Source organism: Cervus canadensis, chromosome 4 (genome assembly GCF_019320065.1).
Source record: "Cervus canadensis isolate Bull #8, Minnesota chromosome 4, ASM1932006v1, whole genome shotgun sequence".
NCBI classification, from domain to species: domain Eukaryota; kingdom Metazoa; phylum Chordata; class Mammalia; order Artiodactyla; family Cervidae; genus Cervus; species Cervus canadensis.
Window position 1 is genome coordinate 89,507,682 of NC_057389.1, and position 17,930 is coordinate 89,525,611.

The 17,930-nt window shown below is 41.8% G+C and overlaps 1 protein-coding gene across 2 annotated transcripts in view; it reads left to right on the forward strand.

Annotated features, from left to right (window-relative positions):
• The window catches only part of ADGRE1 (adhesion G protein-coupled receptor E1), a 78,500-nt gene that overhangs the window by 35,255 nt on the left and 25,315 nt on the right, over nt 1-17,930 (forward strand). For both annotated transcript variants that reach the window (XM_043466396.1, XM_043466397.1), the window contains 7 exons: nt 6,501-6,656; nt 6,780-6,899; nt 8,530-8,676; nt 11,780-11,929; nt 13,466-13,612; nt 14,725-14,813; nt 16,358-16,441. In XM_043466396.1, the coding sequence (XP_043322331.1) occupies nt 6,501-6,656; nt 6,780-6,899; nt 8,530-8,676; nt 11,780-11,929; nt 13,466-13,612; nt 14,725-14,813; nt 16,358-16,441 (893 nt within the window). The remainder of the gene's footprint in view (nt 1-6,500; nt 6,657-6,779; nt 6,900-8,529; nt 8,677-11,779; nt 11,930-13,465; nt 13,613-14,724; nt 14,814-16,357; nt 16,442-17,930) is intronic.

Below are 17,930 nucleotides of genomic sequence, written 5' to 3' on the forward strand. Positions count from 1 at the left end.
AACTTAAAAGCTTTTTGACTCATCAGTGTTTTATAGTTTTCTATGTATAGGTCTTTTGTTTCTTTAGGTAGATATATTCCTAAGTATTTTATTCTTTTTGTTGCAATGGTGAATGGCATTGTTTCCTTAATTTCTCTTTCTGTTTTTTCATTGTTAGTATATAGGAATGCAAGGGATTTTTGTGTGTTAATTTTATATCCTGCAACTTTACTATATTCATTGATTAGCTCTAGTAATTTTCTGGTAGAGTCTTTAGGGTTTTCTATGTAGAGGATCATGTCATCTGCAAACAGTGAGAGTTTCACTTCTTCTTTTCCTATCTGGATTCCTTTTACTTCTTTTTCTGCTCTGATTGCTGTGGCCAAAACTTCCAACACTATGTTGAATAGTAGTGGTGAGAGTGGGCACCCTTGTCTTGTTCCTGATTTCAGGGGAAATGCTTTCAATTTTTCACCATTGAGGGTGATGCTTGCTGTGGGTTTGTCATATATAGTTTTTATTATGTTGAGGTATGTTCCTTCTATTCCTGCTTTTTGGAGAGTTTTAATCATAAATGAGTGTTGAATTTTGTCAAAGGCTTTCTCTGCATCTATTGAGATAATCATATGGTTTTTATCTTTCAATTTGTTAATGTGGTGTATTACATTGATTGATTTGCGGATATTAAAGAATCCTTGCATTCCTGGGATAAAGCCCACTTGGTCATGGTGTATGATTTTTTTAATATGTTGTTGGATTCTGTTTGCTAGAATTTTGTTAAGGATTTTTGCATCTATGTTCATCAGTGATATTGGCCTGTAGTTTTCTTTTTTTGTGGCATCTTTGTCTGGTTTTGGAATTAGGGTGATGGTGGCCTCATAGAATGAGTTTGGAAGTTTACCTTCTTCTGCAATTTTCTGGAAGAGTTTGAGTAAGATAGGTGTTAGCTCTTCTCTAAATTTTTGGTAGAATTCAGCTGTGAAGCCATCTGGTCCTGGGCTTTTGTTTGCTGGAAGATTTCTGATGACAGTTTCGATTTCCTTGCTTGTGATGGCTCTGTTAAGATCTTCTATTTCTTCCTTGTTCAGTTTTGGAAAGTTATACTTTTCTAAGAATTTGTCCATTTCATCCAAGTTGTCCATTTGATTGGCATAGAGCTGCTGGTAGTAGTCTCTTATGATCCTTTGTATTTCAGTGTTGTCTGTTGTGATCTCTCCATTTTCATTTCTAATTTTGTTAATTTGGTTCTTCTCTCTTTGTTTCTTAATGAGTCTTGCTAATGGTTTGTCAGTTTTGTTTATTTTTTCAAAAAACCATCTTTTAGCTTTGTTGATTTTTGCTATGGTCTCTTTAGTTTCTTTCGCATTTATTTCTGCCCTGATTTTTAAGATTTCTTTCCTTCTGCTAACCCTGGGGTTCTTCATTTCTTCCTTCTCTAATTGCTTTAGGTGTAGAGTTAGGTTATTTATTTGACTTTTTTCTTGTTTCTTGATGTAAGCCTGTAATGCTATGAACCTTCCCCTTAGCACTGCTTTTACAGTGTCCCATAGGTTTTGGGTTGTTGTGTTTATTCATTCATTCTATACATATTTTGATTTCTTTTTGATTTCTTCTATATTTGTGGTTATCAGAAAGCATGTTAATTTTAGCCTCATATGTTTGAATTTTTTAAAACAAATTTTTTCCTGTAATTGAGATGTAATCTTACTGCACTGTGGTCAGAAAAGATGACTGGAATGATTTCAATTTTTTTGAATTTTCCAAGACTAGATTTATGGCCCAGGATGTGATCTATTCTGGAGAAGGTTCCGTGTGCACTTGAGAAAAAGTTGAAGTTGATTGTTTTGGGGTGAAATGTCCTATAGATATCAATTAGGTCTAGCTGGTCCATTGTGTCATTTAAGGTTTGTGTTTCCTTGTTAATTTTCTGTTTAGTTGATCTATCCATTGTTGTGAGTGGGGTATTAAAGTCTCCCACTATTATTGTGTTACTATTAATTTCCTCTTTCATACTCGTTAGTGTTTGTCGTACATATTGCGGTGCTCCTATGTTGGGTGCATATATATTATAATTGTTATATCTTCTTCTTGGATTGATCCTTTGATCATTATGTAGTTGTTCCTTCTTATGTCTCTTTTCACATCCTTTAATTTAAGTCTATTTAATCTGACATGAGTATTGCGGATCCTAGCTTTCTTTGTATCTCCGTTTGCGGAAATATCTTTTTTCCAGCCTTACTTTATGTCTGTATGTGTCTTGTTTTGAGGTGGGTCTCTTGTAGACAGCATATCATAGGGTCTTGTTTTTGTTCCATTCAAGCCAATCTTGTCTGTGTTGGGGCATCAACCCATTTACATTTAAGGTAATTATTGATAGGTGTGGTCCCGTTGCCATTTACTTTGTTGTTTGGGTTCACGTTTATACAACCTTTCTGCATTTCCTGTCTAGAGAAGATCCTTTAGCATTTGTTGAAGAGCTGGTTTGGTGGTGCTGAATTCTCTCAGCTTTTGCTTGTCTGTAAAGCTTTTGAATTCTTCATATCTGAATGAGATCCTTGCTGGGTACAGTAATCTGGGTTGTAGGTTATTCTCTTTCATTACTTTAAGTATGTCTTGCCATTCCCTTCTGGCCTGGAGCGTTTCTATTGATAGATCAGCTGTTATCTTTATGGGAATCCCTTTGTGTGTTATTTGTTGTTTCTCCCTTGCTGCTTTTAATATTTGTTCTTTGTGTTTGATCTTTGTTAATTTGATTAATATGTGTCTTGGGGTGTTTCGCCTTGGGTTTATCCTTTTTGGGACTCTCTGGGTTTCTTGGACTTGGGTGGCTATTTCCTTCCCCATTTTAGGGAAGTTTTCAGCTATTATCTCCTCGAGTATTTTCTCATGGCCTTTCTTTTTGTCTTCTTCTTCTGGAACTCCTATGATTTGAATGTTGGGGCGTTTCACATTGTCCCAGAGGTCCCTGAGGTTGTCCTCATTTCTTTTGATCCTTTTTTCTTTTTTCCTCTCTGCTTCATTTATTTCCACCATTTTATCTTCTACCTCACTTATCCTATCTTCTGCCTCTGTTATTCTACTCTTGGTTCCCTCCAAAGTGTTTTTGATCTCATTCATTGCATTGTTCATTTTTAATTGACTCTTTTTTATTTCTTCTAGGTCTTTATTAAACATTTCTTGTATCTTTTCAATCTTTGCTTCCAGGCTATTTATCTGTAACTCCATTTTGTTTTCAAGATTTTGGATCATTTTTATTATCATTATTCTAAATTCTTTTTCAGGTAGATTCCCTATCTCCTCCTCTTTTGTTTGACTTGGTGGGCATTTTTCATGTTCCTTTACCTGTTGGGTATTTCTCTGCCTTTTCATCTTGTTTAGATTGCTGTGTCTGGAGTGGGCTTTCTGTATTCTGGAGGCCTGTGGTTCCTTTTTATTGTGGAGGATTTACCCAGTGGTGGGTTAACGATTGGCTGTCAAGTTCCTGTTTAGGGAGCTTGTCGTCAGTTGTTCTGGTGCGTGGAACTGATTTCTTCTCTTTGGAGAGCAATGGAGTGCCCAGTTAATGAGTTTTGAGATGGGTCTAGTGTTAGGTGTCACCTTGGGCAGCCTGTATGTTGACGTTTAGGGCTATGTTCCTGCATTGCTGGAGAATTTGCGGGGTATGTCTTGCTCTAAAACTTATTGGCTCTTGGGTGGTGGTTGGTTTCAGTGTAGGTATGGAGGCTTTTGGACGGTCACTTATTACTTAAAGTTCCATGTAGTCAGGAGTTTTCTGGTGTTCTCAAGTTTTGGGCTTAAGTCTCCTGCCTCTGGATTTCAGTTTTATTCTTCCTGTAGTCTCAGGACTTCTCCAACTATACAGCACTGATAAGAAAACTTCTAGGTTAGTGGCGAAAAGATTCTCTCCCCGTTAGGGTCACCCAGAGAGGTTCACAGAGTTACATGAAGAGGAGAGGGAGGAGGGAGATAGAGATGAGCAGGAGGAGAAAAAGGGGGACTCAAGGAGAGAGACAGATCTACGCAGCTGTCTGTCCCCAGAGTGTTCTCGTATCTCAGACACCTACAAGGATTCACAGAATTGGATGGGGAAGAGAAGGGGAAAAGAGGAAATAGAGGTGTTCTGAGGTAGAAAACAGAGAGTCAAGATTGGGAGAGAATAATCTTCGGTTTAAAAATAGGGCTTCTCTTCTTTTTTTTTTGTAACGTTATAGTGTATTGAAAATGAAAATTAAGGAGTAGTAGAGGAGTACTAGAGGACTTTAAAAGAAATAAGAGAAAAAGAAAAATAGAAAATAGAGGAGAAAAAGGAAAGAGAAAAAAAATAAGAAAAAAGAAAAAAAGAAAAAGAAAATAAATAAAAAATAAATAAATAAAATTTTTTTTTCCTAATTAAAAAAAATCGTAAAAATCTATGGAAATGAAAGTTAAGGAGTAATGGGGGAGTAATAGGGAATTTTATAGGAAAATAAAAGAGAAAAAATAAAAAAGAAAATATATATATATATTTTTTTTTCTTACTTAAAAAAAAAAAAAGTAAAAATATATCTAGGAATTTCTCTGGGGCTGTTGCAGTCAGTGGTGTTCGGTTCAGTTTGAGATAGCTCCTCGTTCCAGCTTACACTTCTCGATATCTACAGGCCCCTTCTGGTGTAGTCGGTGTTTTCTACAGGGATTTTAATCTGTTGCACCAGTCCCTTCTGAAGCGGTTGCCTTTTATTTGGCTTCTGTTTGCCGGTCTCTTCAGAGCCTCATTTCCGCCCTGACACAGGCGGGCGGAGGTGGACTCTTATTCAGGTAGCTAGTTCCGTCGCTCTGCAGGAGGGGCTGGTGCTGCAGGGAGGGGCTGGCGCTGAGGGGAGGGGCTGGCGCTGCGGGGAGGGGCTTGTGCCGCGGGGAGCCCCGCGGGGACGGGCTGGCGCTGCCGGGAGGGGCTGACACTGCTTTCTCCGTCTGCGCTGCTCAGGCTCCCGGCTGTTCTATATGGAGCGCGCCCCACGCTGCGCGAGGTTCCAGCCCTCGGGTGTTCCACAAAAGCGCTGAGCGAAAAGCTGCGCCTGCTCTCTGTGCCTTCCCCGTCAGAGCGGTCCAGGCAGCCAGGGGCTTGGTGGGCGCACTCTACCCAGGTGTGGCGCGCCCACTCCATTCCACGGACCCAGTTTCAGTTTCCGCTGGCGCCAGTCGGGTGCGTGCGCCCTCTGCCCTCCGCGTCCCCAGCCCCAGTCCCCACCCGCGCCGGTCGGGTGCCTGCGCCCTGTGTCTCGCCGCGACCTTCCCCTCCCCCCTGCCTCCTGCCTCCGGCAGGGCTGGGCCGGTCCGCAGCCTGCGAGCTCTTCTCTGGACTTTCTCGGTCTCTTTGTTCTGCGAACGGCCGGCAGTGTGTTCGGGCCGGTTAATTTTCTCTCTCTCTTTTGCTCTCCCACAGTTCAAGTTGGCAACTCACAGAAGCTCCCTCTGATTGTCCTCAGGGCATTCAGGCCCGGACCCTACCCCAAGCAATGCCGCCTAAGACTCCCTTCCCGGGACGGATCTCCGTCCTTAGCTCTTTTGTCTCACTTTTTTTTTCTTTTTTTTTTTTCTTTTTTTTTTTTCCAGTGGGTTTTGTCATACATTGATATGAATCAGCCATGGATTTACATGTATTCCCTTTTTATCTTTTATATTTTGTCCTACCTCCTTTCGAAGACAATGGGCTGCTTTTCTGGGCGCCTGATGACCTCAGCTAGTGATCAGAAGTTGTTTTGCGAAGTTTGCTCTGCGTTCAGTTATTCTTTTGATGAATTTGTAGGAGAGAAAGTGGCCTCCCCGTCCTAATTCTCCGCCATCTTGGCTCCTCCCCCCCCCCCAACAAACACTTCTTAAGCACCTACTATATGACAAGCATTATTCTAAGGATGGAGGATACAGAATTAACACAGAAAAAGATATTTATTCTACTGGAACTTTTTATCAATGGTGAGAGAATCAGACAACAAACAAAATGCAGTTATTTATTTGGGCTATCTGCTATTTGGGCTGAGTTTCAAGATGGTGGCTTGACATTCTTCCATATTGTAGCAGTTGTGTTGGCTCAACTGAGGACTAGAATATCCACTTTGAAAGAGACTCACTCACAAGGTGAAGGCAGGGCTGGCTGTTGGCTGGCAGCTCTGCCAGAGTTGTAAGCTGGAGGTCTAAGTTCTTCTCCATGACAGCTGTTTTTTTCATGGCTAGTTGAGCTTCCTCACAATATGGCAGCCGAGTCCAGCATGGGCATCTGAAGAGAACTAGGTGGAAATGTGTGATATTGTGATGACTTAGCATGGTATTTTTATGACCCAGTGTCACCACCACCATAGTCACAAGCATGCTCAGATTCAAGGGGAAGAAATACAGACCTCATTGCTTGATGGACGGAGTATCAAAGAAAGGACGTTGAACTAAGGGCATTAGGAATGCAAGACATTGTTTCAACTATCTTTGGAAAATACAAACTATTTTACAAGATGAAGAAAGTCTGTAACTCTGACTCTCTTTCTCTCCAGATATAGATGAATGTTCTCAAAGGCCCCTACCTTGTGGTCCTAACTCAGTCTGCAGAAACTTGCCAGGAATATATGAGTGCAGCTGTTTGACTGGTTTCTCGTCTCCCACTGGAAATAATTGGATCCCTGGAAAGTCAGGTCATTTTACCTGCACAGGTAATGTGCTCGGCCTCTCAGGCTTAGGTCTTTGGTAGACAACTTCTACTGAGTTGGGTATGTGGTGTGCTAAACTTAGACACCTAATCTTTGGTCTGATCACTCTCCTCCACTGCTTCTCAGACATTAATGAATGCCTCTCCCGTGGGGTCTGCCCTGAGCATTCTGAGTGCACCAACTCTTTGGGAAGCTACCGCTGCAGCTGCAAAGTTGGATTCACCTCTAAAAACTCCATCTGTGAAGGTATAGAGAACTTGATCTTCTTTTTCAGCTACTTGGTTAATTAAGAACTTTATCTGATGTTCCTATGAGGTAGAGATTATGTTCCTAATTAATGATCCACTTGAGGCTCAGAGAGGTAAAGTCATTAACCCAAGGATACACAGCTATGAAGTAGAAGACGCTGAACTTAAACTCCTGTTGAATGTCTACTATGAGTTAAACTGTGGCTCAGGCAGTCCTTGAGAATACTTCAGGGCTCAAGCTCTAGCCTGATTTATACCTCATTGGTGGGAGATGTGACAGTATCTGGAGACAGTTTTGCTTTTCTGTTCTGGTGATGTTGGTGAGTAGTTTGTGTTAATCAACTGGTTAATCTCTGGGTAGAGACTAGAGATCCTGCTAAACATCCTCCAATGCACATCACAGCCTCTCCACAACCAAGAATAATCTGGTCCCATGTATCAGTAGCACTGAGATAAACTCTGTCCTGTGGAGAGCTCAGATCCAAAATTCAGAATTTTTTCCTGAGAGGCATTTGAATGAAGACCTGAGAGTTATTCTTGATATTCCCTCTACTTCCATATTAAATCAGTCATTGTGTTTTGGGCAATCTACCTGCTAAATATGTCTTGAATCTCTCCACTCTTTTCCATCCTTGGTTTAAGTTTCATCATTATTACAGTGGCCTCCTCACTAGTCTCTCCATTTTTCTAGTGTTGCTTTCTCAAATCTATTCTGCACACTGCAACTAGAACACTGTCACCAAGAGATATGGGCTCCAATTCCTGAGTCTGCTGCAGTGTTATTAATTATCTGAAGGGAGGGTGATTCCATAAGCAAGGCATGGAGTGATCAAGCCCTCAAGTGATATTCCCTTGGCTCAGAGTTAGAGATATTTGAAATCATCTCTGACACTTTTGATCTATTTGTAGCTGTTAGCTACTGCTGAGTAACAAATGACTCCAGAAGTTAGTGGCTAGAACAACCACCATTTGTTTATTTCTTAACTCCACATGTTGGAAGTTTAGGTTGGGCTCTGCTCTGGTCAGTTTTTAGGTCTCCACTGTCTGGTTCATGTGTTGGTGGTCAGCTGTGTGTCAGCTTTGCTAATCTTGACTGGGCTGCCTCATATATCTGCAGCTCATCTGGGATGATCTTTGTCTCTTTCACTTTGTCTTTTCCTTACTATCCTGGAGTTCATATGACAAAGGCAAGGGACCCAAAGTATGAGTAGAAATAGGTTTTTTGAGGTCTATGTTTGGAAGTGCCACCATGATACTTCTACTGTATTTATTGGTGAGTGCAAGTCATAGAGCCAGCTAGAGTGAAGGGCTGCAGAATCAAACCCCACACATTAGAGAGATGAGTGGCAATGTCACATTGTATGGCACAAGCCTCAAACCAAGGTTGGACACAAGGAGGAGTAAAACATGGCAGTCATTTCTACAATCTATGATCATTATGGTTTGAAACTATTTGTCACCTTTTGTGTGCATACAGTTGGCCAGAATGTATTCTCATGACCATGCCTAACTTAAAGTGAGGTTAGGGAGAAGGGGAAAGTCTGGATATTGGGGAGGGTCAAGGGGAGTAGTGTCCCATCTTCACCACTTCTCCTTCTTTGACCTGGGTTTTAATTTCTACTCACCAGATGTGGATGAATGTGCCAATCCCAGAAGCTGCCCAGAGCATTCGACTTGCCACAACAGTCTTGGAAACTACTCTTGTGTCTGCAACACAGGATATGAATCCAGAAGTGGAAAGAAGAATTTCCAGGGACCAGGAGAAACATGTGAAGGTAAGTGAAGGGCAAGTGAAGGTAAGTGAAGAATCAAGTCCAGTCTGTTTGCAAAGACAGCAGTGGTGGGGGAGAAGTTGAAGTGGGTCTCAGCTGAGTCCAAAGCCCTTGTCTGTAGAGCTGAAGCCAATAGTCACTCATTCATTCACACATTCATTCTACAAATACTTCTTGAGCACCTACTATATGCCAAGCATTATTCTAGGGATGAAGGATACAGTAGTGAGTAACACAGGTAAAAATTACTTGTTCTCCTGGAACTTATCATGAAATGTGGGGAGAGGAAGGTAACAACAAAATGCATGCAGGAAAATCTTGTGTGTCAGGGATAGTTCAAGGAAAGGTGAATAGGGTATACATGAGGGTGATGTTGTAGTTTTAATAGAATGGTAGGGAGAGGTCATGCTAAGAAGTTGATTTTTGATATAAGACCTGAGGGAGTGAGATGCTGGGTATCTGGGGAAGGGTGTTCCAGGAAGAGGAAACAGTAGGTGCAGTGGTCTGGAGGCAGGATCCCAGTCAAGACACTAAGCTCTTCCAAACATGTGTTCGTTCAGTCCTCCCAACAAACTGATGGTACAATGGTATTTTATACCCATCTTACAGATGAGGAAACAGCCTCCATTGTGATGAAATCACCAAGGTCAAATAGAAAGGAAATAAGAGAGTTAAGATTCACCTCTTCCCTGTGTGACTTCATACACCAACCACCGTGCCCTGCTCCCTCTGAATCAGGTTGCAACCGCTAGCAACTCAGGGTGGGCTTGTGCAGGACAGATATCAATTTAATTCCCAAATTCCCAGTGTCTGAGACTCAAGACAGTTTGGAAAGCTGTCATGTAAAAATACCAGAGCCAGACAGAACCTGGATATAAATAGCAGTTGTGCTTTTCACAAGATATGTGATTTCACACAGTTTTGAAGCCTCAGTTTTCTCCTCTGAAAAAATGGAAATATTAGTTTGCAATTCATAGGGCTGCTGTGAGCTTTCATGAAGTGGATGCCTATAAAAGATTTTCCTCATTGCCTGCCACAAAAAAAGTGCAACACGTTTGCAGTGCATTTTTTATGTTAGCTAGTGAATATGTCTATAATATTTGCTCTGTCCCAGATTCCATTCTGTGTATTTAAAGATACTTGTTGTTGTTCAGTCACTAAGTCATGTCTGTCTCTTTGTGAACTGCAGCACGCCAGGCTTCCCTGTTTTTCACTATGTCCCGTAGTTTGCTCAAGCTCATGTCCATTGAGTTGGTGATGCCATCCAACCATCTCGTCCTCTGTCGCCCCCTTCTGCCCTCAATCTTTCCCAGCATCAGGGTCTTTTCCGATTAGATGGCCTTTCACATCAGGTGGCCAAAGTATTGGAGCTTCAGTTTCAGCATCAGCCCTTCCAATGAATATTGAGGGTTGATTTCCTTTAAGATTGACTGGTTTGATCTCATCATCTTATTTGATCCTCTGAACAACTCAATTGGTGGGTTCTATTATTGCTTTCATTTCAAAGATGAGGAAACAGAGACACAGAGAGAAGAATTTTCTTATCCAGTGTATTAGCTCAGACTGCCATAACAAGGTACCCTAGACTGGGGGTGGGGGCTTCACCAACAGAGATTTATTATCTCACAGTCTTGGAGGCTGGAGGTCCAAGATGAAGTATCAGTATGGTAGGGTTCTGGAGAGAGCTCGCTTCCTGCCTTATACACAGCTGCATTCTTGCTGTGTCCCCACATGGCAGAGAGAGAGCTAGCTCTTGTGTTTTGCCTCTTTTTTTCAAAAGTATAACAGGTATTTCTTTTTCACACATGGTTGCATTTATTTACTTGGCTGTGCTGTGTCTTAATTGCGGCACTCATGGTCTTCCTTGTGATTCACGGACCCTTTCGTTGTGGCACACATGCTCTGTAGTTGTGGTGTGGGGGCTTAGCTGCTCCATGGCACGTGGGATATTAACTCCCTGACCAGTCACTGGACCTGCATCCCCTGCATTGCAGGGCAGATTCTTAACCACTGGGCCATCAGGAAAGCCCCTCTTCCTCTTCTTTTTAGGGCATTCATCCCATCATAAGAGTTCCACACCCAAGATCTCCTCTAAACCTAATTGTTTTCCACATCCAAATGCCATCCCACTGGGGGAGAGGAGGGCTTCAACTTAATGAATTTTGGGGAGACATAATTCACTCAATAACATCCAGTAAGAAACAGATTATAAGGGTCAGAGCCAGGGTTTGAACTCATGACATCCATGTTCTCTACCCCTCCACTTGGATATAGTGATTCCTTGGAAAGGAATTGAAATTCGTTAACAAAAGAGGGGAGTGACAGATTTGAGGCTGAGGGAACACAGGTGAGAGAGAATGAGCCTCACGGACCTACAGGTTATCGATGAATTTGAATCATGAATTATGAAGGCATTAGAAGCAAAATATGAGAGACTTCCCTGGCAGTCCAGTGGCTAAGATTTCTCCTTCCAGTGCAGTGGATACAGGTCTGACCCCTGGCTGGGGAGTTAAGATCCCACTTGCTTCACAGCCAAAATCCAAAAATATAAAACAGAAGCAATATTGTAACAAATTCAGTAAAAACTTTAAAATAATGTTGTTTGGTTGCTAAGTCATGTCTGATTCTTTTGCAGCTCCATGGACTGTAGACTCCTCTGTCCATGGGATTATCCAGGCAAGAATACGGGGTTGGTTTACCATTTCCTTCTCCAGGGTATCTTCTGGACCGAAGGATCGAACTCATGTGTCCTGCTTTGGCAAGCAGATTCTTTACCACTGACTCACCAGGGAAGCCTTGGTCCACATAAAAAAATCTTAGAAAAAAAAAGAAAAGGAAAGATGAGCTCAGCTGGCAACAGACTTTCAGGGTCTTACATGTTCTAATGAGGAGTGTGGATTTTGTCCAGAGCTGTTGGGGATCCTCATCAGAAGATTTGCATGGGTCACACACATGTCTCTAAATGCTTTCTGTTCGTAGTGACACAAATTTGTTTAAGAAGGTGAGCCTGAAGGAGTCAGGGAAACCGACTGGCTTTAGTCAGTGATGGGACTGTGAACTGCTACTGTACTCTCATCATTCTTCTGCATTTTGATTTTCCGCTTAGATGTGGATGAATGTTCCAGGAACTCAGCTCTTTGTGGTCCCAGTTCTATCTGCACCAACATCCCAGGAAAATACAGTTGCTCCTGCTTGCCGGGGTTCTTTTCACCTGGTGTGTGGAGCCCTGAAAAACCTGAGGCCTTCAAGTGTGCAGGTAACTCTTCCAGCCATTCTGGGGACTTCCCAGTGGGTGTCAAGCTACCCTGAAGCATGGTGACTTATCACAACAGTCATTTGTTCTTTTAAAAAAAGTATTTCTTTATTTGGCTGCTTTGGGTCTTGTCGTGGCACGTGGGCTCTTTCATTGGGGTGTGCAGGCTTAGTTGCTCCATGGCATTTGAAATCTTAGTTCCCCAACCAAGGATTGAACCTGTGTCCCCTGTTTTGGAAGATGGATTCTTAACTATTGGACCACCAGGGAAGTCCCCAGTCATTTGTCTTTGCCCATGATTCTGTGGGTTGATATTGACCATATGGTTTTCTGGGGGCCCTAGCATGGTTGGCAGGTCCAAAATAACCTTGCTTACGTGACTGGTAGTTGGCATTGGCCTCTGGCTGGGAGTTCAGCTGGCCCTTCATTTTCCTTATGGACTTTTCCTCATGGCTGCTTGGGCTTCCTCAGAGCATGGCAGCTGGCTCAGAAACCCTCAGAGGGACATTGGTTATACGGCCAGGGTTCCTCAACTTTGGTACTATTGACTTTAGGGGCTGGATAGCTCTTTGTTCTATGTTGGGGATGCTGACCTGTGCATTATAGGATATTTGGCAGGGTCTTTGGTCTCTACCCATTGGATCCAAGTGACCACTAAAAATTTCTCCAGATATTGCCCAAGGTCCCTCAGTTGAGAACCACTAGCTCAACACAATAGAAATTTCTTACTCTCACACCAGTTCAGTACAGATATACTTGGCCGAGGGGCAAATTTCCTCCATGGAGTGATATAGGGAACCAGTCTCTTTGTATCTCTTGGTTCATCTATCCCTTAAGACATTAGAATTCCTGGTTCCAGGGACTTCTCTGGTGGTCCAGTGGTTAAGACTCCATGCTCCCAATGCAAGGACTGCAAGTTCCACCCTTGGTTAGGGGACTAAGGTCCCATAGGCCATGTGTGTGTGGCCAAAAGATTTAAAAAAGAAATTCCTAGTTACAGTCAGTGGTGGGGAAAAAGAAAAAAGGTACAGCGACTTCTTAACCCCTTGGCCCAGAAGTTACATGTCATACTCCTTCACATCTCATAAATGAAAGCTAGTCATATGATCCATCTAGCTGCAGAGGATTCTGGGAAATGTAGTCCCTGGTTGGGCTGTTATGTTTTAGCAAGAACTCTTTGCTTTGAGGGGCTTCCCTGGTGGCTCAGTGGTAAAGAATCTGCCTGCAATGCAGGAGGAGGTGCAGGTGACATGGGTTCCATCCCTGGGTGGGGAAGATCCCCTGGAGGAGAACATGGCAACCCACTCCAGCCTTCTTCCCTAGAGAATCCCGTGGACAGAGGAGCCTGGTGGGCTACAGTCCACAGGGTTGCAAAGAGTCAAACTGAAGAATTGAGCACATGTGCTCCCTCTGCTTTGAAAGGGGAAGAGTGATTTTCGTTGGCTTGGTCTCTACTCCACAGATGTCGATGAGTGCCTTGACAGGTGCCAGTATCTCCTAACTTCTCTGCACTGCTTGATATCTTGGAGTTTTTTGCAGATATTGATGAGTGCCTTCAGGATCCCTCACGATGCGGCCCAAATTCTGTCTGTACCAACACCCCGGGCTCCTACAGCTGTGGCTGCATTGTAGGTTTTCATCCCAATCCAGATGACTCCTGGAAACACGGCAACTTCAGCTGCCAAAGTAATAATCTCCTTACATATCTTGGCAATGGAATCTGTGTCTTGCTTTGTAGAATTCTCACTTTTTCTCATTCTCTGGATTCTCCTCTTTTTTTTTTTTTTTTTTTACTTTATCTACATAGTCTCTTATTTTCTGTTCACTTGTTCATTTATTAATCACTCATTTGATAAATTATTTTTGGAGCATGTGCTAATTAATAAATTCAACAGTCCCCTTCACTAGGTCCTGAGGATTTAATCCTGGATATGATAGACATGATAGCTACCCTCATGGAGCTTATAGCCTAGGGAAGGGAGCACATGCATAATTATTTAATAACCACAATGAGTGTGACAATTGAAAAATTGCAGTGCACTTTGTTGTGCATTGTGTAGTAGGATATTTAATATGCTCTGTGAAGTGCCATTTAAACAGAAACTTAAAGAAAGAGTGTGGATTATCTAGATTAAGAGTAGAGTTCATGGTGCTCCAAATGATAGCATGTGCAAAGGCCCTGAGGCTAATGCAAAGTGAGGAGGGCATGGGAAAATGGCATTTATTTCATCTGAGGATGTGGGCAGAGGTCAGCTTCTATAGGACTTGTGTGCTGTGTAAAGAATTTTGTAGTCTTTTTGCTGAGAACCATGGGGAACTTTGAAAGGTTTAAAATTTTTTAAGTTATGGACTATTTGTTGTGTTAAAAGTATAGATAACTTATATGGAGGCAAAGGGATATAATAATAAAATGAGTATATCTTAAGTCCTTAGCAACATGAGAACTAGAACATCATCAATGCCAATACATATCCCTGACTCCTCTGAAGAGAGGCCCACTTGGAACTTTGTTTCTAATTCCTGTACTTAAAATATTCCCCCACTAAACATTCCTTGTTTAGTATGGTTTGCTTTGGAGCTTTGTAAAAATGGTATTGTATTATGTATAGTCTTTTCTGACCTGCTTTCTTCACTTGCTATCATGCTTCTCAGAATCACTGCTGTAGTGTGTAGCTATAGTTTGTTCATTTCCACGGTTGTATTGTATAACATGGCAATGGATGGATTTCAAGCAGGGGATGATGAACGCAAACTTGCTGGGGTTAAGTTTGATTTGGTTGCTTCTGTTTTCTCCTGAGGGATTCCCTTCAAGTGTAAAGATGATGTGGTACCCGACAACAAGCAGGTCCAGTTATGCCATGTGGGAGCAGCAGTGGAGCCTAAATATGTAAGTATTTTTGAAGGTTCCTAGTTTTCGAGGTTTTTCCCAGAAGGCACTTAGGTAGGATGTTGTCCTGCAGCTTTTACAAAGACAAAAATAATCGTGGCCTAGACCAGATAGATGTTTTTTCTCTCTTTGTAGCAATCTGGATGTAAGCTGCTGAGATCTGACATGATGGTTCCATAATACTCTTCCATCATCAACACAAGACTCCCTTATTGTGGTCCAAAATGGCTGCTGCAGCTCCTGCCATCAAATCTGCATTCCAGTTGGTGGGCAGGGGAGAAGGGCAAGTGAAAGGCACAGTCCTTCCCTTTAAGCATATGACCTAGTATCACTTTTGCTTACCTAGCTTCAAGGAAAGCTGGAAAAGAAGGACATTTGTTATCTAAAACGGGAATTCATTTACTCAAACAAGTAAGAATGTTGGAGTCTCACTTTTTGTGAGGTATATTGCTGCATCTGTGTGATGTGGAATGGATGATACACAGCCTCCAAGCCAGGCAAAGAGGAATTTGGATATCTTGATTTCCTAATGAAGTCGTTCTAGTGAGTAAAGACTCCAGAAGCATTTTCAGAAATTGATGTCACTATATTAAATATGAACTTATAAATTAGCTTTGGACTTCCCATGTACTTAAGACCACAGTTGGCTTTTTTAAATTGTGAAATACACATAAAATTTATCATTTTAAAGTGTACAATTCAGAGGCATTTAGTACACTCACAGTGGTGTGCAAACACCACTTCTATCTCCAAAGCTTTTTCATCACCACCAAAATAAACCCTATATGCCCGTTAGCAGTCTTCCCTCCTGTCCTCAATCCCCCAAAGACAGTGATCTAATTTCTATCTCTATAGACTTGCTCATTCTGGATATTTCATATAAATGAAATCACATGCTACGTGGTCTTCTGTGTCTGGCTTCTCTCACTGAGCATCATGCTCTCAAGGCCCAACCACCTTGTAGGGAGTATCAGTGCTTCAGTCCTTTTCATAGCTGAAATATATTCCACTTGGACCACTGGTCTTTTCACACATTTTCTGTCTTTCTTTGTTCTTGTTGTTCAATCACTCAGTTGTGTCAGACTCTTTGCAACTCCATGAATTGCAGCACGCAGGTTCTACATTTCCCGGTCCTTCCCTATCTCCTGGAGTTTGTTCAAACTCATGTCCACTGAGTCAATGATGACATCCAACCATCTCATCCTCTGTCACCCCCTTCTCCTCCTGCCCTCAATCTTTCCCAGCATCAGGGTCTTTTCCAATGAGTCGGCTGTTCGCGTTAGGTGGCCAAAATATTGGAACTTCTGTCTTTTTACCCCACTCAATAGTTTTGCTGTTGGTTGATGGTTTCTTTTTTACTCATGGGAGAGAAAGGTGCTGTGATTTCAATTCTGATTGAAGGGTGAGTTTTATTTTCCTGAGAATACTATAGCCTCTTGACACCCCAGGAATTCAAGACCACCCCATGTGGAGGGCTCAGTGGCCCAGTTTGTACATTTCATGCTTGATCAATGCTCACAGATGCTCTTCCCGCTCGGATACAGGTTTCCTTTTGTGCGCTGATGAATGCCACTGTCGACGTTCTGGACAATGTCTGTAAAAACAAAACCACTGTCGTCTCTTTGAAGGTAACACTGAAGTCTTTGTAATTATGTTTTGAGTTTCGAACATCTTGGGGGTGTACCTTGGGTGCAGAACATCCTCTTTAACATAAAAGGGTTGTGAGTTACTCCAGTTGTAAGGTTTGAAAAATTAACAGGCAGAAAAATTGCCTTTTTTCTGTACAGTTTTGTGGGGTTTATAACCTGAGTAGGTTTGTGTAATTACCACCACAATTAGACAATAGAACTGTTCCATCCCTCTCCCCCCAACAACTTCCTCGGCCTTCCTTTTTTTTTTTTAACTTAAAAAATTTAAAAAATAGTTTTTTGGCCGCATGGCATGTGGGATCCTAGTTCCCCAACCAAGGATCAAACCTGCACCCCTGGCAGTGGAAGTGCAGAGTCTTAACCACTGGACCACTGAAGAAGTTCCTTGGGTTTCCTCTTTACAGCCATATATTCAATCCCTTCACCGTTAACTCCTGCGAATTCCTTATCTGTTCTCTGTCATTTTAATTTTATCTTTTCAAGAATGTTTTTATTTTTATTTTTATTTTTTTTTAAAGATAAGATTGAGTTTAATCATTTGCCTTTGGATTTTTATCTTCTTTTTATTTATTTATTTATTTATTTTTTATTAGTTGGAGGCCAATTTCTTCACAACATATCAGTGGGTTTTGTCATACATTGATATGAATCAGCCATAAATTTACACGTATTCCCCATCCCGATCCCCCCTCCCACCTCCCTCTCCACCCGATTCCTCTGGGTCTTCCCAGTGCACCAGGCCCGAGCACTTGTTTCATGCATCCCACCTGGGCTGGTGATCTGTTTCACCACAGATAGTATACACGCTGTTCTTTCGAAACATCCCACCCTCACCTTCTCCCACAGAGTTCAAAAGTCTGTTCTGTATTTCTGTGTCTCTTTTTCTGTTTTGCATACAGAATCACACAATAAGTGGCCTTTAGAGTCTAGCTTCTCTTGGTAAGCACTGTGTTTTCAAGTTTCATCCACTTTGTAGCATGTCAGTGCTTCACTCCTTTTTGTGGCTGAGTAGTATCCCATTTTCTGGGTGGACCACAGCAGGTTTATCCACTCATCTTTGAAGGATATTTGAATTGTTTCCACTTGACCAAGATCTCTTCATTCCTCCACCCCCACCTCAACTTTTGGTGATTATCAATAGAGCCATGATAAACATTTATGTGTGTGTGTGTGTGTGTGTGAATCTGAATTTTCATTTTTCCAGGGTAAATACATAGAAGTGGAATGACTAGATCATTATAGTTGCAGATTTTATATAGATCTTTTTATTGATATATAGTTGATTTACAGTGTTGTGTTAATTTCTGTCATACAGCAAAGTGATTCAGTTACACATGTATATACATTAAAAAATATTCTTTTCCATTATGGACTTATCATAGGATGCTGAATATAGTTCTCTACAGTTGCAGATATTAAACATTAATTTCTACTAAGTCTTTAAGTTGCAACTAATGGATGTTATTTC